Here is a 23,846-nt window from a genome sequence, read left to right on the forward strand (position 1 = left end):
AGTGCAAAAGAATTGAACCAGATGCAGGGTTTCAGACCTGTCTTGAGAGGTGAATGTTCTTACAGGGGTATTTTCATTTGCTGTATACCAGATTTATCGAAGAAAAATTACAATGGACTCTATAAAAAAGACTCCCTGTGAAAATTCCATGTTTCAATTCCCCTTACTGCTGTAAGAAAGTCTTAATCTGGATGTAATATTTGCAAACACATTGGGTCTACATGTGACGTGATATTTGGGACCACTTTATTGTATATGGGTAACAGCTTGCATTGGCTAGCTGCATCAATTACTTCTTGCTACTGAGTAAAATGTAAGCAACGTTTTACCACCCAGCTGAAGAAAGTTAAAAACATTGGACAGATGTAGAATTTAATACATAATAATAATAATAGCATGTTCTTGTATAGCGCTTCTAGTTTTACGTAGCACTTTACAGAGACATTTTGCAGGCACAGGTCCCTGCCCTGTGGAGCTTACAATCTATTTTTTGGCGCCTGAGGAACAGGGAGATAAGTGACTTGCCCAAGGTCACAAGGAGCCGACACTGGGAATTGAACCAGGTTCCCCTGCTTCAAACTCAGTGCCAGTCAGTGTCTTTAACATCCAATAATTTTTATTATAAAGACTACAAGCCTATGATTCCGTACCGTTCACAGTTGGTTCCAGTTGTAAATCCCTTGCAATCCAGACAAGTTCCAGTGACTGGGTCACACGGCTCTGAATTGCTATTACATTGGCAAGGACGACAGTTGGGAAATCCGTAATACCCAGGTAGGCAGCTGTCACAGCGGCGACCATGTATTTCACTGCGGCAAGCACACTGACCGGTCACCTGATCACAGAACGTGCTCATGGAACCTTTACTGTGACAGTCACACTCTAGGCAAAAAAATAAATAAAAGCATAGAAACCTTTCAGGAAACATATTTCTTTCAATGTTTTTTTGTGCATGCTGATATCTTCTGTTTGTTATTAACCGTATTCTTCCAATATATTAATTTCACCGGCATAATAGCTCGTCATTTAGTTAAAAAGACCACCAATTAATGTATAAATTCTAGTATGCAACACAGCCAAGACTGTGTTCAGACAAAAAACACTATGCAAAACAAAAGAGAATATACTCGTCACCTAGTAATAAAACACAGTATTATTGGAACAAATGTACATGCCGGTAGAAAGGCAAACTGTTTTTGTAGCACTAAAAATAATTAATTGCTGCAGAAAAATATACTCTAAGCCACTCTAGTTCTCACTGGTTTATACCACATTCTGCTCCCTCACTGTCACACTCGTCTGGTTTCGTAGATCCTTCTGTGTCACTTTAATATGATGTCCGAATTGTCTCACCCTAGGTACCGTGTTTTACCCAGTTTATCAAGTTTAAAAGCTGTAATTAGTAAACGTTGTAGACCTGCATGATAGGAAACCCTTCTTTCTATGAACTCCTTCCCTGTGGATACTGGCTTTACCTTATGACTACTTCCTAGAGCTAGACCTAGACTTACAACATGATGTCAGGATAAGAAAGAAAAGAACTGTTGATAAGCCCAAAACAAAGCTGCACTGCCTAGTTGATGTTAGTGAAACATGCATTATAATTAGGTTAATGATTCCCAAACCACATAAGTCAAGTTTCTCATCTTGACAAATGACATTAGAGTACAGCTGTAAATAAAATAAATTGCAAGTGTATCTTACCTTGGCAACCATTAGGACCAAAACTGTAGCTGCCTACAGCACATCTGTCACAGCAACGTCCAACAACATTTAGTTTGCACTCACATCGACCCCCGAACTTACTGCAGCTGGTGCTTAGAGACCCATCTACATTGCATGTGCATTCTGAAACAGAAATGTTAATGTGATTTATGTAAGAAATTGGATAGCACATCATCATATTTCATCTGATCTTTTCTATGTATACATTGAACATTTTTTTTACACCACCACAAAAACAAATAGCACATTTAATGAACGTTGGATGTACAGTAAGTTAACTCATCCAGCAGAAATTGCTTTCTTTGTTCTCCAATTCCTGGTGCATCGGCTTTATTCTTACCACCAGTTTAACCACCTTTTTGACAGACCTGTAAGTCACTGCACTACCAGTGAGGGGGCTACCTTTCTGCAGGTCTCTTATTGTGGAAGAAATTGGATAAACTACCCTGAAGAAAATGTACCACTCACCTGGATAACCTCACTCGGACCCTTGTTCATCCAGATCCACATTTAAGTCTATTGAAACTTGCAAGATAGTCCTGGAAGTTTAGTGTAATGATTATGAGGGAGATGTTGAAGTACGCTAAAACCCCTAATAGCTGTAATGTGTTGCTTTCTAGAGCAATAAAAAAATAATTAAGATTCGGCATATGTACCCTTACTAGATGTAAAATGAAGTAAAAGTAATATTCTTTGGGTTCGCTTCATTTTAATTCATGCATTGATGGGGGTTTTGTCATGTCAAAAACCTTCTACAGAGACACTAAAATAATCAATATAACCATATACTAACATTCTGATGAAGTCTCTTTGAGACGAAACGCGTAGAGAGTGTTGTGTGGAGGTTTTACTGCCCAGTTTTATTATATTTCCACTCACTGGCTTGCTACAGCAATTTATTGCGTTTTTTGGAAGTATTGCTCTCAGCTGTCCACTCGTTGCATACATGGGAACTTTTTCCAGTTGAATCCACTGACGTCACTGAGTTTTCGCTGCTGCAGTGTACCTACACCGGACACTATACCAAAGTCATCTGCTACCGGGTTCCTGCGTCTGGCTGGCTGAGTTTTACTCAAAAATGCTTTTTATTAAGCTACGTTTGTGAGTGTGCATTTTTAAATCCTTGACTCCATAAATATATTGTTATACCTTTTACGCTATGAGTGCGCCTGTTTTTTCTGTGTTATATATATATATATAACACAGAAAAAACAGGCGCACTCATAGCGTAAAAGGTATAACAATATATTTATGGAGTCAAGGATTTAAAAATGCACACTCACAAACGTAGCTTAATAAAAAGCATTTTTGAGTAAAACTCAGCATATACATATATATACAGTTAGGTCCGGAAATAATTGGACACTGATACAAGTTTTGTTATTTTGTCTGTGTACGAAAAGAAATTCAAGTTACAGTTAAATAGTGAATATGGGCTTAAAGTGCAGTCTATCCGCTTTAATTTGAGGATATTCACATCCAAATTGGAGGAAGGGTTTAGGAATTACATCTCTTTAATATGTAGTCCCCCCTTTACAAGGGACCAAAAGTAATTGGACAATTGACTCAAAAGCTGTTTCATGGACATGTGTGGGCTATTCCTTCGTTATTTCATCACCAATTAAGCAGGTGAAAGGTCTGGAGTTGATTCCAGGTGTGGCATTTGCATTTGGAAGCTATTGCTGTGAACCCACAACATGCGGTCAAAGGAGCTCTCAATGCAAGTGAAACAGGGCATCCTTAGGCTGCAAAAAAAAAGAAAATCCATTAGCGAGATAGCAGGAACATTAGGAGTTGCCAAATCAACAGTTTGGTACATTCTGAGAAAAAGAACGCACTGGTGAGCTCTGCAACACAAATAGGCCTGGGCGTCCACAGAAGACAACAGTGGTGGATGATCGTAGGATCCTTTCCATGGTAAAGAAAAACCCCTTCACAACATCCAGCCAAGTGAAGAAGACACTCCAGGAGGTAGGCATATCATTATCCAAGTCTACCATAAATAGAAGACTTCACGAGAGCAAATACAGAGGGTTCACCACAAGGTGTAAACCATTCATAAGACTCAAGAATTGAAAGGCCAGATTAGACTTTGCCAAACAATATCTAAAAAAGCCAGACCAGTTCTGGAAGAGCATTCTTTGGACAGATGAAACTAAGATCAACCTGTACCAGAATGATGGGAAGAAAAAAGTATGGAGAAGGCTTGGAACGGCTCATGATCCGAAGCATACCACATCATCTGTAAAACATGGTGGAGGCAGTGTGATGGCATGGGCATGCATGGCTTACAATGGCACTGGGTCACTAGTGTTTATTGATGATGTGACAGAAGACAGAAGCAGCCGGATGAATTCTGAAGTGTATAGGGATATATTGTCTGCTCAGATTCAGCCAAATTCAGTGAAGTTGATTGGACGGCGCTTCACTTTACAGATGGACAATGACCCAAAACATACTGCAAAAGCAACCCAGGAGTTTTTTTTAAGTCAAAGAAGTGGAATATTCTGCAATGGCCGAGTCAGTCACCTGATCTCAACCCGATCGAGCATGCATTTCACTTGCTGAAGACAAAACTTAAGGCAGAAAGACCCACGAACAAACAACAACTGAAGACAGCTGCAGTAAAGGCCTGGCAAAGCATCACAAAGGAGGAAACCTAGAGTTTGGTGATGTCCATGCGTTTGCAGACTTAAAGCAGTCATTGCCTGCAAAGGATTCTCGACAAAGTATTAAAAATGAACATTTATGATTGTGTTAATTTGTCCAATTACATTTGAGCCCCTGAAATAAGGGGACTGTGTATGAAAATGGTTGCAATTCCTAAACTTTCATACGATATTTTTGTTCAACCCCTTGAATTAAAGCTGAAAGTCTGCACTTCTATTGCATTTTGGTTGTTTAATTTCAAATCCATTGTGGTGCGTACAGAGCCAAAATTATGAAAATTGTGTCAGTGTCCAATTATTTCCGGACCTGATTCAGGTCAAAGAGCCTTGTATGGTTACTTACCAATGGGTGCACAGTTAAGGGTGTTTTGTTGGTTTCCCACCACTAAATCAATTATTATATTCAAACACAATATAGAGCGCTGTATCAGTACAGGATTTAATCAAAGAATACACAACACATGCTTTTCCAATCAAGGTTATCCTTTGAATAATGCATTGCTTATAACATTTGGGCAGAGGGCGGTCCCAAAAAAGTCACAACACCCCAATGCATTTCATGCATGACTGCATGATGTCACAAACATCATTGGGTGGTAAGAGGGGAATAGATGTTTTGGCCTTTTTAAGACCGCCCTAAGTCTTGTAAATTACTCTCCTGGTACTTACAGGAGAATTGATTTATGATTTTGTTTTACCTTGACTTTATTCTGTTTATGTTGCTAAGAGGGATTGCATCTGTAAGTGGATATGTCTGATTTTCAGATCACATCAGTCAGTTGTCAGATGCATATATTTAGTTGCTCTGACTTTTACAACTGCAAGGGAAAATATTATTTAGGTGGGGTTGTTTGTTATGAAATCGGATACTTACTAACGGCCCCATTATGCATGCGTGCAGACATGCTTATAATAAGCCTCTCACACACATCAGGAAGTATTTCTGTCCCAACTTCAGAAGCAATTGCAATGCAGTTATAATACTGGTATTCTTCTAATTCTTGTTTACTGCATAGATTATTAACGGATCCAATCTTGGGAATCAGTCCGAGCTTTGGAGAGGATAAAGGGAAGTTACACACTTAATTATTAAAAAGAAGACATTCAGGAAAAAAAATGGAAAAGTCATAGGAAGGAAAATTATACTTCGATTTTTGCTTCCTACAATAAACATGATGGGAGCAATATGTTAAAAATAATCATCATGTATTAAAGCAGTCTCTCTCTTTCTTTTTTTGTTTCACACTTTTTTATTGAGATTTTACAGGGAAAAGCATACATAATAATATATCACAGATCTAGGTAGAGGGTGGAAGACCGCCACGGCACATGGCTATGTGCCGAGTGGAGGAGGCATAGCTCAAGTGATTTCAGATGAAGCGTTCTCTTCCCCAGATCTAACGGCCATGCCCCCTTGCCGCGCACCCCCCCAGTCGGGCGGGTGCGCACCCAAGGAGCCAGGTCTATGTTTCCCCTTTGGTACGAGAAAGAGGGGGATAGAACGTTGGACTAAAGGGGGGAAGAAACGGAAAAAGGAGGACAAGAAGAGAAGGGAAGGGGTCTGAAAAGAAGCCGCTGAGATTTGTAGTCATCAGCTACTGAAGTACAAAATGTGCACTCATCCTCAGACAATATACTGACCAGATATAGGACTGGGTAATGGGAGATCTCTGTGGTCCTCAGAGTTCTTACAAACCCAAAATGATAGTAATGTGCATGGTGATCTCCTTGCAGGATTGAGAGTGTTCAAACGGCTAAGCCAATTCTAAAGAACAGTACAAAATCCCTGCATGCCTTGTGTTTTATTTATGTATGTATATCTTTTTATTTATATACTGCCCAAAATGTACTCGTTGCTTTAAAAAAGACACAGTACAGTACAGGGAATTAGTGCATCAAACAAAGCCAGACAATGGGAAAGGAAATCCCTGCCCCAGAGAGCTTTCAATCTAAGTGGTATGTTGGGAGACTTACAGAGGCAGCAGATGAGGGAGTAAGTGCAGTAGGTGGCAGTGCTTGGTCGCAATGGTTGGTAGGAGTGAATGTGAGTGTGGGACAGTAGCCATGAGTCTAAGGCCGTGGCGATGGCGGCAGCGCTAAAGCAAGTACCTGAAGTCTGTTACGGGTGCCCACAGTGGGTGCGACCGCCACGGCGCTGCGGAGTGACGTGGAGACCAAAAGCACAGACGACAAAAGATTTTGTGATACACAGCGACAGCTGCATCATGTGACTGGCGACAAGCCAATCACATATCCATCTTGCCTTTTGTGCCTTCCCCCTTGCTGACGTCACCGCCCCTTGCCGCCATTGAAATCGCACGGCGGCATGTGACGTCACACGGTCTCTAGCAAGCAATGCAGTGCTCATTATATCGCAGCCTTAGCTGTTGAAATGCTCCTTTTAGCAGGTGAGTTTTAAGGTTTGACTTAAAGCTGGGGAGAGGAAGGGCTTGGCGTATACTGAGTCTGAGGGAGTTCCACAGGTATTGTGTATAGTGGACAGAAATGTTACTTACTGTAAAAGCTGGGTATCTCACTGCACTACCTGGTTGTATATAATGCCACATTTTGTATTCTAGAAGCATGACAAAGCACTCCTGCAATGTCAGACAGCATTGATCCAGGAAGCTGCTTCGCTTGCTTAGTTTTTTGATGACATTCCTGATGTACAGTACAATAAGTAAATGGAATGTTTGCAAACAAGACAGAGCCTGTACTGTGTAACATGCCCACATTACTGTACTGTGTAACATGCACACATTACTGTACTGTGTAACATGCACACATTACTGTACTGTGTAACATGCCCACATTACTGTACTGTGTAACATGCACACATTACTGTACTGTGTAACATGCCCACATTACTGGCTTCACTTTGAAACAATGACATACAGGTAAAGTAATTGTTGTCATCATTAGTTCTTTCTAACAACGCTTATTTTAGGCACCAGATGTTGTACTATCTTAATGGCATTAACACGTTATCTAGGACTTTGCTTAAAAATACATTTAGTATAAACGTGTCATCAAAAATAAGTCAATGTTAAAAAAAATAGAGGGTAGTTTGAAATATACCCCAAAAAGGCAAATTTTCAGAAAATATTTATAATATTTTGGTATTTTTTTTTAAATATGAGGAGACTTACTTTACAGCCCACAAAATGACTATTGAAAGTTTTGGAGTTCTATAAGTATAAAACAGGGAGTCTTTACAGGATCCATTTTAAATCATGTAATACTATACTGCAATGAATAATTGACATATTTTGGTTTGTTACTTACCGAATCAATTAATATGTAAAAATTGTTACTTGAGTCAACATTCGATAGTTGAGTAAAATAAACATCTATTAAATACTCAGTTTCTGGGTCCAAGCAGATGGAAGTATTCAACAGTGCCAACCTGTTAGAAAGAGATGCTGATGATATAGTGAGATCATATGAACAATATGCCTATATAGATTCCATTCTGTATTCAGAGCTGCAAGTAGCAATAGACATTCTTAATTTTAAAAGCTTCTTGTAACTTTGCATTGAATTCTTTGTTGTGATGTAATTTTAAATTACTGTAGTCTTTAGTGACATTATACCAAAAAGACAGGCAGAATTAGTAAATAAATATATGATTGAATGAAGAATGTAATGAAATGTATGTATAGAATGACGGTAGAGATGTATATATATATATATATATATATATACTGTACATATATGTGTATATATATATATATATGTTGTATACATACACACTTTATGTATATATTTATCACTTTTCAATGTTTACTCACCAATCTTGATGTTAAATAGGGAGCATTACTAACAAGCCCCCCATCTATATGAATGATTTACAGCTATGTAAGTCACAGCTGGGCTACAGGCCATTGAATGGTGGAAGGAGAAGGGGCCTATATGACTTATGAAGCATAAAAATTACTTTTTATTCAAAGTTACTGATGATTCAGATTAATTACACCTTCATCAGGACAATTATCGAAAAGTCGATAAATTTGAATAAGAAGTTATTTTTATGCTTCATAAGTCTGATGTGCCCTCCTTCCACTATATATATATATATACATACATACATACATACATACATACCAGCGGCTGCAGCCCCTGCTTGGACACAGCACCCTGCGACAAGAACCATGTCCATGTGTGCATCTCCATTTCTCTACTTAATATAGGCCATTGAGACAACAGAAACATAACATAATAAAATGACCAAAATATACATTGCAATATACATCAAGTAGTCGTTAATCCCCGGAGTGCCAGTGAGGCTACCTAGGCTCCCTCAATGAGTTAATAAATGTTAAAGGGTCCTACAAAGTGTCCAGGGTCAAAGATCAACCTGGAACAACTCAAATTATATAATCCAAATACTACATTATTGTTTTTTTCATAACCTAGTTCCTAGTATATTATTGCAGATTTAACAAAGTGTAGGGAGGATCGACCAAAAGGCCTGCAGACTAAATGTATACGCTGTAAAGGCGAATTATTTTCCTTACTATTTTGATTGTATCAACCAGAAGTAATGAGCAAAACAAAAAGCGTCAACGATGTTAAGCTGACTTCTTCCGCCTTCATACACTTTTGTTTCTTACCTGTATGTAGAATCCAGGTGTATTGAATTGGTGTTATTCAGAGGCAACTTATTTTTGCAGTGTTCACTTCTTGAGCCTTTAGGGGAGTTTACCACAATACTCGCTGTCCAGTCTTCCAACGTCTGTATATTTAGATGTGAGAAATGGAATAGGTTAAAAAAAATAGCATTTCTAAATATTTTTGGAGGAAATCCTTATTTTATTTTTTTTAATTAAGAGATATGGACCCATATTTACTAAGGGGTACACTATACGCCATGACACCTTCCAATTCTGGAAGATCCCTTATGGTCCAACCAGGTTAATGTGCCACAAGGAGACAAGGAGTCTTCAGGCACGCATCTTGTGGCATAGCACTGGTTAATGAATATGGGTCTTGCTGTTTAAACACCTTTTGGATAATAACTATTAGTGGATGTGATGGTCGTGAGGATTTGGCCTGGGATTAAAGGGGTTACACCCCAATTGGCCACCCTCTACTCTCACCTGGGAAGCAAGGGGTTAACTGGGCTGAGGTCCAGTAATGTGTTTTTACCTCACGTCAATATCCAAATGCTTATTCCCCTGTAAAAAATGTATTGTTTCTAGGCCAGTGTCTGCACCACACACACTGGGGCTTAAGGGGTTAATAAGCTACAGTTTAAGAAAATACAACTGTAGTGTGTCTTTTCATTAAATCTGGACTTCAAAAGACTTGATTGAAGTTGGGTGTGAAAAAGTACACATGGGGGTTTTGGTGCACAGTATGTTAATACCGAATTTGCAGGCCAAGGGAATATTGCTAGGAAACAGCCCTGATCAAAGGCGTCCTGTTTGCAGGAAGCTGGAGTGGGTTGTGAGCGTTAAAACTCACACTTACAAACCAAGGTATCCTGCAAGAATAAACATAACACAGGGGACAAATGTCCCCCACCCAGGGGTCCCTGCTTCAAAGGGTTTATTGATGGGGGCCAGGGGGCGGCTACCCAAGGAGATCTCAGAATGAGTGACCTTATTAAATATAAGAATATTATGAGATGTCCTCGGCTGAACATGCTAAGTGTTACATATGTGTAACCGGGGGACCGAGCCGCAAATAATGATTCTAAACACTTGATATCTAACAGATACTAAGAGCCAGATATTAATACCTCTCTTAATTTTAGTACTAAACAGTACTAATATGTAGTCTCTTTGGGAGCGTCAGGTGTGACGGAATGTATTAATATATCTTGCGTGCCAGTAAGTATTACTGAACTGAAGTTATTAAGTTATTTAGATAGGGAAAAGCAGTTTTTAAACGTCGTGGGGTGGGAGGAGTTTTACTCTGAGGGAAACTGTCAACTTCACCACTGATTTATGAGAGGGGCTGGGTTTAGGTTGTGTTCAAAGGGAAATAATTGTATAAGAACCAGGCTCAGCCTATGGCTATTGTCTTCATGCAAAGTCTTCATGAGCTGCTAGTCTTGCTGTGATGTCAGCTGAAATATGGAAGATTGCTGTATGAACTGCCAGTCCAGATGTGACTGTTTCATCATTTCCGTCTTTAAGCAAGTGTCTATATTTTGCCTGTTATTTGTATAATCTGTTGTGTTCACCTTTATCAAGGAATAAATTATATTTTATCATATCTAAGTCTCGTCCCAGTTTAAACCCAGGTATATATATATATATATATTTATATATATTTTTGGTGTAAATTACAGCCTGTCATAAGCTATCGTCACAGTGGACAAAAAATACAGAAAAAACTCCCTCTACCTCTAGGGTGCTACCTAAGGATATTCGCTTCCTGGGAAGCTTGCTGTATATATAGAGAGAAGGAGAAGAAAAGAGAGATATCCTTTTGAATGGTGCACTCCTAAGAAATCCCAAATATGAGCCGGTGTATATATTAAATTTTCACGTTGCTAGTGTTCGTACCGGCTGAGGTATCCCTTACCAAAATATCTTGTTCATCATATTTAGGGATGAATATTGCCTGACAGGTGGGTGCTATATTAAATGTGTAAGCACAAATACCTAAGCACCAATTAAAAGGATATCTCTCTTTTCTTTCCCTCTCTCTATAATAACTATTAGCCCATAATATATATTTTCTTTAACTGTGCATGCAATGTCTTGTATATAATGTATACCCTGTTCATTTATGAAACTGTATTTGTAACCATGTATTATTTGTCTTAACTCTGTGCCCAGGACATACTTGAAAACGAGAGGTAACTCTCAATGTATGACTTCCTGGTAAAATATTTTATAAATAAATAAATTAGCAGTAATAGTTTTGAGATCCGCGATTTACTAATACGTGTAGTTCCCTTTTATGGCCACAAGGTGGCAATATAGTAAAATTAAAACAGGTAGACAGAGGGTTGAGATGTGCAAAGCTTTTGCCCGCATTGGCAAATCATGCAAAATTGACCCTTTTTTTATTTGTGAAAAAATTTGCGGCTCAGTCAGAGTTTCAGAGGGATTCACCATACATTAGGTCAGGGGTGCGCAAAATATTCGTGCTGCTTCCCCCCTGCCTGATCCCCTGGTGCTCGCGCCCCCCTACCATGCTTCCCGGTGTGCGGAGGTCATGTGACGTCATGCCATGACCCCACGGCGTAATTTGACGGCACATTGCCATGGTGACAGGTCAGGTCACGCCGCCTTGCCATGGTGACGCAACACACTGCCGGCTGAATCAAGGTAAGTGGAGTGTTGCAGAGGCCTCACGCGATCCCCCGGCATTAAATGAAATGCCTTGGGGAAGAGCGCGGGACCTCTGCAACCGACCGCGCCCCCCCCCCCAGACAAATCTCCTGCCCCCCAATTTGCGCACTGCTGCATTAGGTCAATGTGAATTTCTCTCTCTTCCTTGCTCTCTAGCAAAAGCTCTATTTCAGTCTCTGGACGCCTGTTAACATAATTAAACAACCTGGACATGCTTGGTGAGTCATTTGCGAATTGTGACTTGGCTGCGATTCATTGGGGAAACAGCAAAAATGTAATGGTAATGTGACATTTCTGAGAAAATTTTACTCCTTAAAAGTTAAGCAAACTGGTTTGCCATAAATCAGTTTTGGTTAAAAAAAAACCAACAAAGTTTACGCAGTGGACACATTTACATATCTTTAGTAGCAGGAACACTAATAAATATAATAATAAAAAAAGATGATTTGAAAAACAAATGTCCAAATACAGACACATAGATACGTCTATGTCATGATCGGGGTATGAGGGGTTAATGGGATCTGTGTATATGTTGATCTGCATCCCCCTGCTTCAGCAGAATTGCCCCAGGTCTGAGATGTATTCCCCCAGCAGTCTGTGTTATGTTCCTGTATGTGTAGAAATCATGTCGGGAGGGAAAGGGTTAACCATATTGTGGAAACAAAAGAAACATTCTTTTGTTTCCATTTCTTAGAGTGTGGGGGGTGCTGAGCCACCCCCTGTGTTTATAGCAGCAGACGCCTCTACAAATACACGGTTATGTGATATAATTTCTTCATATATACACCCTCACTGTGGTTATTGTGATTTATTTCTTGTTCACTTATTTATGTGGTTTAGTCACTGCACTTTATTTATATCCCATATTCTGGGTTAGATAGTAGCGCACAGTATTTTCTCTGTTTTTTAACCATATTGTGTATATGTGGATCTGCATTTCCACGCTTCAGCAGAATTAATTGTTATGTTATGTATTAACATGGAGGAAGGGGGAGAATTGTATTGTATTGTAATCCTGACAATGGATAAAGTGGAAAATTATATATTCCATTGTATACATGCTATAACGGTGATATTTGGACACAAGTTAAATCCCACCTATAGCAGGCGGCCCATGGATTGTTAACCCCTTCTTACCAATAGAAAGTATGATTTCCCCATGTAATAGTTTATGCCATATTTTAATTCAGAAAGGCAGTGTGAGTTACATGAGTCCTCTGATGTGTTAATGAGGCCATATGCTGATCAAAGGGGTAAAGAGTCACCCCCTTGAAGGTGCAGACCAGGTCTCACAATTAGGTGATAACCATTTCACCTGTCAAAAGTGACACCCTACATGAAAGACCCCTTTGCCCAATAAGCATTCTTGCTAGACAGGATGGCAACGAAGGCATCAGGTCATAGTTTTTTATAAATGGGCTGGTAAAAGTAGCTACAGGGGAGGGTTGTATTAATGAGGGGCTGGGTAAACCCAGCTTTTTGCGTTACCTGGCAACCTTTGATTGGGAGAAGGTAATTGTTCACCAATAACTGAACTGCCATGGTAGGAATGGGGGTCTGCATCTATATAGTTGCTTGCACACTTTATTCCTGGGTTGGTTGCTGTTGCTGTCGTTTTGTCGTGCTTGTTGTGACCTATAACAACTAAGGAGCTGCTACTCCGCTGAATATCTCCTTGTCCAACCTCAGTAAGTGTACATATTTCTGTAATGTTATTTGCTTGATGTATTGTCTGTTCTGCTCATAGGAAATAAACTCATTTAGTTTACTATATCCTAGTCTTGTTCAATCTGGCCCGGTTATTGTATATATGTGCTGTTCTCTCGTGACAGTCTAACAAGTGATTGCATAGAAACGACACCTTTTATCTTAGTGCATTACCTCAGGTTCATAGCGAATTGCGATGATAAAGTCCATAGCGTATGGGATGTTTTTTGCAGTGAATCTCAGCCCAGCCCCATTCAGGACACGTGCAAACCCAGGTCCTGTCCACGTCACAGGATTACCGAGGGTGGGCTGCCGTAACACCAGCTCCACAGCGCCATTTGTACCAAAGGGAACTATCTCCTACATGGGAATATATGCAGGTATTAAACGTTGCCATATAAGTCAGTATTCAAGTCAGTATGAGGGTTTAGTGACTCTCCCTGATACATCACTGAGTAGTACAGGGTACATCTCACATACGTAGACCACTCAAGGCCTGAGCATTTTTAAGCATCACTCATATTTAATAATGATCTTTCTACCTTTAAATAATTAAGTCAACTTCCTGTCCTGTACATTATCTTTGGTAATATCCAATTTTGAGTTTCCATTGAAAGAAAAATCAGTTTGACATAATTATGACCAGAGACTGTTCTTGCATGTCACAACTCTAAGGGTGTATGGGTTCCAGACATAAATTAAAAAAATATATACATTTGCAGCCACTGAGGTTCACAGGAATGGGGGGAAATGGCACCACCATTAAGTCAGTCATTAATGTGGGTATTAGTGGTGCCCTGTGGTGGAAGACGTATGCATTCAAGCACCAGTGCATTCCAGTGGCGTATCCATTTTTTTTTACCTGCGCCTGCCTTTTTCTCCTTAAACTTCGTTTTTTCATTTTCTTAAGTATTATTCTGCCGTTCTCAAACCTGAAATCGATTCCTTGCTGGAGGAAATAATCTTTACATTTTGGCAGAGGTGATGGATTGACCTGAAAATGATAAAAGCAATTGTTTTTTTTAGCAGAACTTCTGAGAAAATCAATCTTCCCATTGTAGTTGAATATGTGTAGTATTTCACTAGCTGCTGGTGTGATGTGTTTTATGCCAGGAATGAAATCTCATGATCTGTGCAGGAGCTGTCATTCATTGGCATTGGGACATTATTACAGTGACTGGGTGGTCAATGCTTCCATAGAAATCATACAGAAAGCTGTGGGAGGAATATGAACAACATAGGAATTCTTCAATGGACTGGGAAGGGTTATAGGGACGCGGGATCCCTCTAACGGCTACAAATATGAAGATATATCAGTTGTACTTTCAAATACGTTTTTATATTTACTAAGGAATCTTTGTGAGCCCTCACACTTTGTGCATGTCTTTTCACCCGTTAAGTACCAGAAATATCAAGTGACCAATGGGGTTTTCCTATTTCCAGAGAGATGTGGCCTATATTACAGCAGTCACAAGACTAGAATGCCCTTTCAACCCAAATGGAAGAGGAAGTGATCTTTTATTCAAGGTTGCAATATGACCCATACAACCTTTGTGGTACTGTACATCAATTGACTAGCGTTGGGCCACTTTGGTTGCCATAATTTGAGTTCACCCCCAAAATGGCATTTCGGTAGAGTTAAAAAAAAAAGAAAATGCCCCTAGATTTAAAAAAATAATATAAAATTGAATACTCAAATGTGAAAATTTACTAAAATGTACACGTTCGCATATTATATTTAAAGTCAATTGGTACTGACCACTGAGAGTTAGCTTGAGGGACCATCTTATGGCCTGTAAATCAGATATCAGTCCCCCCCACCCCCCTCAATGAGAAGGACTGTTGATAATTGATAATTGTATGCTTTATATGCTTGAAATTACTTTTAGAAAGGCATGCAGCTTTTCAGGTTGTGTACTATTTTCTTTGACAGGACAAATGGGACCATATTTACTGACTTATTCTATATAAACTGAAGGTGCCGGTCATGCCGTTTTGGGCCTAAAATCCCAATTAAAGTCTGTGAGGATTTGGGGCCAAAATCGTCCCAAACAGCTACAGCGGCGCGTATAGAATGACCCCCTTAGAGTCATAATAAGACACAGCGTGCAACACACAATAGATGCAGATCTGGCCAGTGGCTGGGCATGTTCTGCTTCGTAGATGTAATAATCCAGAGGTATAAAGAAGTATCCAGGTGCTGGTTCATTACACTGAAGACCCATGATGTTTGGAAGGCATTCACAATGACCATTACTCGAGGAGCACCTGTAGCAAGAAATAAACAAACCACATTAATTAATATAATGAGGTGCGGTTGAGTGGTAAAGGAGGGAGGGGACGCATAAAGAGTCAAGGAGAACAAATTAGTAGAAAAGGGAGGAGTCCTAACAAGCAGATATCTCAAATGTGTCAAGTGCCTCAACAATCACATCTACTGAACAGTATATGGAGTTTGGATTAATACAGTGGGGATGATTGAGAAGCTATTGTACATGTCAGGTTTGTTGTAAGCGATTTGGTGCTAGCTATGCTATTCTGTATGATATACAAATGTTGTATGCAAATGGAAAACTCACAAAATGACATACATATGGACTATTTATTTAGCTGCCAGTTTGCAGATCACCCAGCCATGGCTTGAAATCTCATCTACCTCAGGCGGGCAAAACAGGAATTATTTTTCTGCAGGGGAGAGATACAGAGAGAAAGAGAGAGAGAAAGACACATGGGGGCCCGCCACACCTGAGATACCTGGGAAATAATCACTTCCCAGGTACCTTTCCTCTAGGTATATTGTGTCACCCCACGTGGAGTATATAGGTTACTTCCTTTGGAGGTATATACGTAAATGGGCCATCTCCTACATATTTCTCTCTATCCCTCACTCTGAAATGTATCAAATATGTACCTTTTAGTGTGTCAGTTTGTTAATGTCTGCATGGTATGTTGATGTGTCCTTTTTTTTAGCCAGAGAATTGCTCAAGCAAGTAGGAAAATGCTTATCTTGTAGCAGAAGCAAGAACATATATTCATCTGTAATGTCATGCAGCTGCGAAATTCCCACGTAAAAAATCCACAGGGCTATTCATTACATTGAAAAACAATGCACACAAGTGCACCACGGATTAGTATAAAAATAAATCAGTATTTAATATTTGGTCATACAGACCACAAAAGACAAAAAATTACTAAAGCAGCACAGTGCTACACATATAACACAATTACAAACCATAAAAAATACACATAAAATATATAAAATATGTATGGTTTCTCACAATACAAGGCTACTAACCCAATAATAGCTTCAATGAAGCACAATAACCAAAAATAAATACTGTATATATAAAATTATAAAAAAATAAAACTTTAAATCAAACAACCCACCAAATATACACTAGTGAAGGGTCAAATAGTAGGAAACTGATCAGAAACCACAGTGAGGGGAGCAAGTACTAACCACAAGCGGCAGTGGGTGCCATGTGTGAATGCGAAAATGTCCGGACTGCACAAAGGCACGGCAAATGGTTATCTTGCTCCAGCCAATGGGTGAATGCGCAGAGCTCCCCTTCATGACCTCTATGCGTTTCGCAACCACGTGCTTCATCAGGAGGTCACAGACGGGTTAACTCATGCGCATTAAGTACCAAATCAAATAGCCAATGAGATCACTCGCTAAAGATATGCTAAACGGAAACGTCATAAAGTGCAATGTGATACACTACTCAAGAAAAAACATGGGAGCTCTGTGCATTCACCCATTGGCTGGAGCAAGACAACCAGGAAGCGCCAGCGCAGTCTGTATGACAAAATATTAGATACTGATTTATTTTTATACTAATCCGTGGTGCGCTTGTGTGCATTGTTTTTCTTTGTTGTTTGGGGGGCTCTCTAGGTAACTCTCCTTATTAGGAGTAAGTGAGGAGTGGCTCCTAGCGCTGATAGCTACAAACGGATTACAAGTCATTTTAGAGGACAGCACGAGCGCAGAAACCTTATTTTTAACCCCCATTCATTACATTATTTAATTATTATACGTGCAAAAAATATTACTACAAACAACATTTTCACTTGCATGCTGTGCTTGTGTCAAACGTATTCTGTTTGGTGTGATATATGTCTTTGGACTGAGAGGAAGGTTGGATATAAGGTAGAAAGAGTGATAGGGCCTCCATATTAAATGAAGGGTTCCCTCTTTGAAATCATACAGTATCTTGAATACAACGTGAATACCTTATTTGTCAAGATTTACTCATTGATACACAAAATTCACACAGTTCACACAATAACGGTTTAATGATTCTGATTATAGGGAGATGTGTTCCATGCAATATTGTTTATTTATTTTTACCACAGAAACACCATTCTTGCAGTTTAATGAATGGGCAACTATATCTTTTCAACATCAATTACCAAGTCCTAACAAAACAAGGTTCTTAAAGAAGCAATCCAAGCAGCTTAAAAAAAACTTTTTTTCATTTTAATATATGCAGCCTTTGATTATCTTTATTGAAAACTAAGTACCTAAGCTGCCAATCGATTGCTTCTCCCGTGATCGATAAGCAAAATCCTGTTTCCCACTAAATGGCTGCATTTTAGTTTCAAATCAATCCTTCAGTCTGTGTAACTCAGCAGCTACAATGTATCCGTGTATTACTAAGGTAATATTATCTATTGTTACAGTTTACAACTCAAACTGCTGGAAATATTGGCAACAGATTATAACAAACAGGAAAGTGTTACAAAGATCTTGCACTGCTGGGGAGGTGGGTTTGCTATAAAAATCAAAGGATGCTGATTATATTAAAATTGTATTACGAGTTGTATTTTAAAATATAATTAAAAAATGTTAGTAGATATTATCTAATACCTCAGAACTGACTTATTTATAAAAAAAAAAAAACAACACATGTCGGATATTGCTCCTTTAATGTGAACAATCAAAAACAGCTTAAATTCTAGTGTACTGTACAGAGCTTTTGAGACATGGCAGGTCCCAGTGTGAGAACATAATTGGCAATTGACAGCACACAAAGAAAAGATTTGTGAGGTTTCAAAGGCTCTGTAAACCACTATATAGCTTAATCTATTAAGAACTCCCATGTTGATCCCCAATCTGCAGTGAATCTAGATCAGGGGCACACAAATTGGGGGGCGCAAGATTTTTCAGGGGATGTGCGGCGGTTACAGACGCCCCGCACTCTTCCCCAAGGCATTTAAACTAAATGCTGGAGGACCATGCGAGGCCTCTGCAACTACTCTTACATTGTCTGCGGCAATGTGTCACCATGGCAGTGTTGAGTCAAATGACACCGTGGGGGTCACATTATGTCACGTGACCCGCAGCGTCATTTGACATTGGAGACAAGGTAAGGAGGGTGGCGCAAGCGGGGGGATAGCAGACGGGGGCGCAGATCGAAAAGTTTGTGCACCCCTGATCTAGAGCATTACAACTACATCACAAGTAGCTTAATAGTTGAACATTTCAAGTTAAAATGCTATACTTACAAATGACTGCGTGCTCCTCCAATGTCACAATTACAGGGTGAACAGGAATACAGACTATTTCCAAGGCCCCAGTAACCAGACTGTAATGCAGAAAATTGACATTGATTTTAAGTTTGCATTAAATTGGCATTATGTAGTGACAAAAGCTACAGTACTCAAGAAGCAAAACAACCCTCATAATACATAAACGTACAATAAAATCAATGAAGCAGTAGAAAGAGATACACCAAGTTGACTAGGTAGAGTTTGTTTGGGATATCCTAATAATATTATTTTTTTCAGTATCAAGCTATTACATTTGTCATGACTTTACTTTAGTTTGTAAAGTATTTTTCTTCAAGTCACATAAATACTGAGTGAATCATAAATACTGTAGAAAGATTGTCTCTAATCTGTTTGTGGATATATTCTATAATGCTGCGTTGACATCTCTATTCTTACAAGGTTCTCTGGCCATAAATGTGTCTACAAGCTACTGTATAGGGCCATATTTACTAAGAAGTGGGCGCAAATGGAAGAATTGTGACTCGTAAAAATGAGGACTAAATTGAGATGCAAATAGCGTCTGCGCAGGGTCTGTAAAATTACAACCCGACAGGTGGGGTACAGGTATGTCCATTTCTAATTTAGTCAAATGTGTTCTACGTGAGCGTACACCCATTAAATAGCACCCATCTTGAATTTGCGCCCAATTTAGTAATTACCGTATAATGTCTGTTCTGTCTTAAGAAGGGTTCTTAATTGTGTGCCTCTGGGGACCAGATACGAATTTCACCATAGATTTTGATGAACCGTGGCTGCTTTTCCTGGTTACAAATGATTAGTACAGTAAATGTTCTACTTACAATGCATTCTTCACAATAACGACCTGTAGCAAACTGCTGGCACTGACATGCTCCAGTAACTGGGTCACAGATTGAGAAGGGCAAACTTCCGAATGGGTTACAGTTGCAGTCTGTAACAATTCAATAAGCAATTAGTGTAACATTGATGGGGGTTTTAGGCATACACTACGTATAGTGCATAAAGCAAATGCTTATAAACCCAAGCACTTAGGTGTTGTTATGATTATTCCATTCCAACCATGATTATCGGTTTTCCATTTCCTTATGCTATACCTGTACATTCATATCCCTAATTGTAAGTGACAGCTATACTCACACTGGCAGCCAATGGGATCAGTGGCACTTAGTCCAAAGAAGCCAGATTTGCATTGATCACAGCGGATTCCTTCTACATTTTCCTTGCATAAGCATGTGCCAGCAGTGGTCCCCAATGTATGATCTGTATGGCATTGACATATGCCGTTTTCCTGTGTTCCTTGTTGGTCACAATCACAGGCTATGAGGCAGAAACACAGGAACAAAGGTAACACAATCACAATGAGAACCACAATAATATGTTGCACACAAGCAAAATCCATTACATACATACAGTATGGGATCAAAAGGTATGTACTGTATACCCTGTATAGCCTGGCCTTCGGCAGCTATAGCTAATTCTGGGCCTTTCCTCTGTCAGTCCTGTTAGAACAGGCAGTGGAAAGGTTAATTCCTCCAGTTGGTCTGTTTTGCATTTCAGCTCTGAGTATGTAGCAATATTCAGGGGCAGACCTAAGCAACATTTGAATGTGTTAATCCAAAGGGTGGATATGGGTTGGAACACCCCCTGATGTGTGTGTGAGCCAATCGGTATCCAGCTTTGAGTTGTAATGATTCAAAGCTAGAAACACTCCCTGAGGATATTCAAATTGAGACATATTCCCAAATTTAGTTAGTGATCAGGAGTCTTCAGAGAGAGAGAGCAAGCCAAGAAGAGTTCTCTCCCTCCTGCCCCACCTGGGTGAGGAGGGAGGGGAAGTTAAGCTGCCATGAGCAGAAATGCAGAGAGCCAGATCAGGCCTATGATGTTCTGCTGTATGCTGTGTATGCTGCTCTGAATAAAGAACCACAGAAAGAAGCTGCTGTGTGTGTGTATCACTGTTCCTGGTGTGAGGAGAATGGAGTGTCAGTGGGGGTCTCTCCTCTGGAGACCCCAGGGGATCCCTACTGGCTGGAGGCACTGCACCACCCAGAGAGAGCAAGGTACCCTGTCCCACACCACCTCCTGTCCCTGTCCTGGTTCTCCCCACAACACCGCGGAGCCCTCAGCCCTCCTGTTTACCAGCAGGTCACAGCACCCAGACCACTCAGAGTGACCAGAAGGAGTGTACCCCCCAATCTCATGTCGGGTGGGGTACCATAGAAGGGTTACACCTGTATATAGGTATAGCCTGTTTCGTCTTCGCTCAAGGATCGATGCAGCAGTTGCATTCATCTTTCTCCTCTCATTAATAATTTATTAATAACTTTTTATATATTGATGTTATGTATACTTACAGTATGCACTGACTGAGTATGGTATGAAATCAATGGTATTTCTGCTAACTGGTAGCTATGCTCTTTACTACCATCTTGTGGCATTTTGCCTAAATACAGTAAGTGTATTTTTCCAAATATATCTATCTTTATACAATTCTGATAAACAATAATTTTTTTAATAGATTTTTCAATAGATTTTAATTTTATGTATAAATAAATGGTTATTGTTCATTCTGTTTTATATTTTAACTGTTACATACATTAATTGCATTGATTTCTGAATGTTGGGGACATGCTGGGACCAGGAGGGACCACAGCGTGAGACCCTTCCTAGGTTTTTAAGCCTTGAGGCAGTTTTAAAACTTTTGTTTGTGAGTTCGCATTTTATCGCCAATACATTTTGCATTGTTAGACTATAAGGTTCTGCTGATCAAGAGCCCATTTTTTCACCTGATGTAAGCCATTCATATCTTTCACATATATCACCTTTTATATTACACACTGACCTTTATACTAATTTTTGTTTGTGTTTGCATAATATATAATACTAGTTGCAGGATGTAATGGACTATCATTTATATGATTGTTCAAGCCTTGAAGGACTCAAAAGTCTCTTCATCAGGTAGACTAACGTACATAGGCTTCAGTTGTACAAATGGTGGTCCATTATAAAGAGTATACTTGTAACTTATGGAGGAATATTGCTTATATATTGTGAACTACAATATAAAATCGCAAATTAAAGAATGCTGCATTGTCTAATAATTGTAGTATTGTTATTAGTTCGGGATAAATGTAGATGTGTCAGCCTTTGTGATACGGGCTCCACCAAGAGAGTTCTACATAAATGTTCTAATGTGCTCAAGTCTTTAACACGTCTTTTTCTTATTTCTACTGTAGCAACAAAGTTTCGTACCTGCAGAAGGGAGTTTTTTGTGCCCTGAAATGTTGTGCACCACCATGTCCTGTTTATATATAAAATGCCCCTTTGGGACCCTTGGCACTAGATGTGTGCGTTTGGCTTCACTGGTGTATGTGATGTAAGAACAAAGACGGAAGGAAACATAGCAGATAAATGTTGCAGAGTCTTCAAGTTTAATGGTCTAAAGCAGGGGTGTGCAAACTGGGGGGCGTGACAGTTTGTTAGGGGGGAGCCACACTTACAAAGGCCCTCCGCTCTTCCCCACAACATTTCAATTGATTGTCGGGGAGAGTGTGCGGGACCTCTGCAGTTGTCTTTTACCCTTTTACCTCCTCTGGATTCTCGTGATGCGTCACCATGACAATGCCGTGTCAAATGATGCCGCAACGGCAAATGGCAACACGTTGCCATGACAATGTGGCATCACCAAGAGAAGGGGGAGAGTATTTGGAGGGGGGGGGTGAGACGGCAGTGTGAACGACTCAAAGCAGGAGCTTACTAAACAATGTGTGTTCATAGGAATAAATAAGTGTAGTGTGAAGATGTGTTGGACTAACAGATATATCTGAACTCACAGTTACCGGGAACACTTTCTATACATCACTCTAACTGAAGTCTCACTACAGAGCTTTTTCCTTCCCTTAAAAATCTTATTGCATGTATATTCTACCTTCTCACTGTGGTCCGTATTTATTAAGCAGTGCTATCCCACAAGACACCTTACAACACTTGGAGACACCTTTTTGGCCATGGGGTGTCTTCTGGAGTCATAAGGTGTCTTATTTATTGATAATATAAATAAAGGAGTGTGAGGTTTCAAAGCTCTCTACACGAGATTACATGAATAAATTATGGGCAAGATCCAAGCTCCATTAAGTGACTTAACATGATGTTCATCTAAGGCCGGGGTGTTCAAACTGGGGGGGGTGGGATTATTTTGGGGGGATGCGGCGGCTGCAGAGGCCACGTGCTCTTCACCAAAGCATTTAAGTTAAATGTCAGGGGACCCCACGAGGCCTCTGCAATCTCAACTTACAGGGATTCAGTAGGCTTCTGGACGCGTCACCATGGCAACATGACGTCACATGGGTCATGTTACATGCGCGTCGACATGGTAACGCACGTCAAATGACGCTGCAGGATCGCGTGACGTCACATGACCTGCGGAGTCATTTGACGCCGGGTGAAAGAAAAGGGGGGGGTGCGCGAGCGCTGGGCCTGGCACATGGGGAGCGCAGTTCAGAAACTTTGCGCAATCCCTGATCTAAGGTACTCTTACCGCATATCTTCAAAGGCTAATAATGGAATGTTAAGTCATGTTTTCTCCTTACTGTAACAACTATTAGTAATTATTAGATGCAAAAAAAGCGTTCACCTTTCAAACACATATCCACTAAAGGCCATGAAGGTTAACACATGGACTTAACGTTACACTAGTTAGGAAATAGGGCTCTTGTCCACATGGGTGTAATGCCACCGTTTGATTTAACTAACTAACTAACTAACTAACATAGCATATCATGGATTTAACCAATAGCATAGTGTTATTTCCAACATTATTTCCCTCTCCCATCCTCTATTGTTTAATTTTAGTTAAACATCTCTTTCAGTGTTTGTATGGGAGGTTGGCTAAGACACACGCAAC

At 39.8% G+C, this 23,846-nt stretch overlaps 1 protein-coding gene across 6 annotated transcripts in view; it reads right to left on the reverse strand.

The window, feature by feature from the left end:
* The window catches only part of LAMB4 (laminin subunit beta 4), a 131,908-nt gene that overhangs the window by 54,125 nt on the left and 53,937 nt on the right, over nt 1-23,846 (reverse strand). For all 6 annotated transcript variants that reach the window (XM_075599735.1, XM_075599740.1, XM_075599734.1 and 3 more), the window contains 11 exons: nt 20,081-20,260; nt 19,765-19,874; nt 18,920-18,999; nt 15,529-15,679; nt 14,274-14,405; nt 13,586-13,771; nt 9,008-9,129; nt 7,680-7,800; nt 5,269-5,446; nt 1,705-1,848; nt 651-882 (listed from right to left, as the gene is read on the reverse strand). In XM_075599735.1, coding sequence (XP_075455850.1) covers nt 651-882; nt 1,705-1,848; nt 5,269-5,446; nt 7,680-7,800; nt 9,008-9,129; nt 13,586-13,771; nt 14,274-14,405; nt 15,529-15,679; nt 18,920-18,999; nt 19,765-19,874; nt 20,081-20,260 — 1,636 coding nt within the window. The remainder of the gene's footprint in view (nt 1-650; nt 883-1,704; nt 1,849-5,268; nt 5,447-7,679; nt 7,801-9,007; nt 9,130-13,585; nt 13,772-14,273; nt 14,406-15,528; nt 15,680-18,919; nt 19,000-19,764; nt 19,875-20,080; nt 20,261-23,846) is intronic.

Source organism: Ascaphus truei, chromosome 5, assembly GCF_040206685.1.
Source record: "Ascaphus truei isolate aAscTru1 chromosome 5, aAscTru1.hap1, whole genome shotgun sequence".
In the NCBI taxonomy this organism is placed as follows: domain Eukaryota; kingdom Metazoa; phylum Chordata; class Amphibia; order Anura; family Ascaphidae; genus Ascaphus; species Ascaphus truei.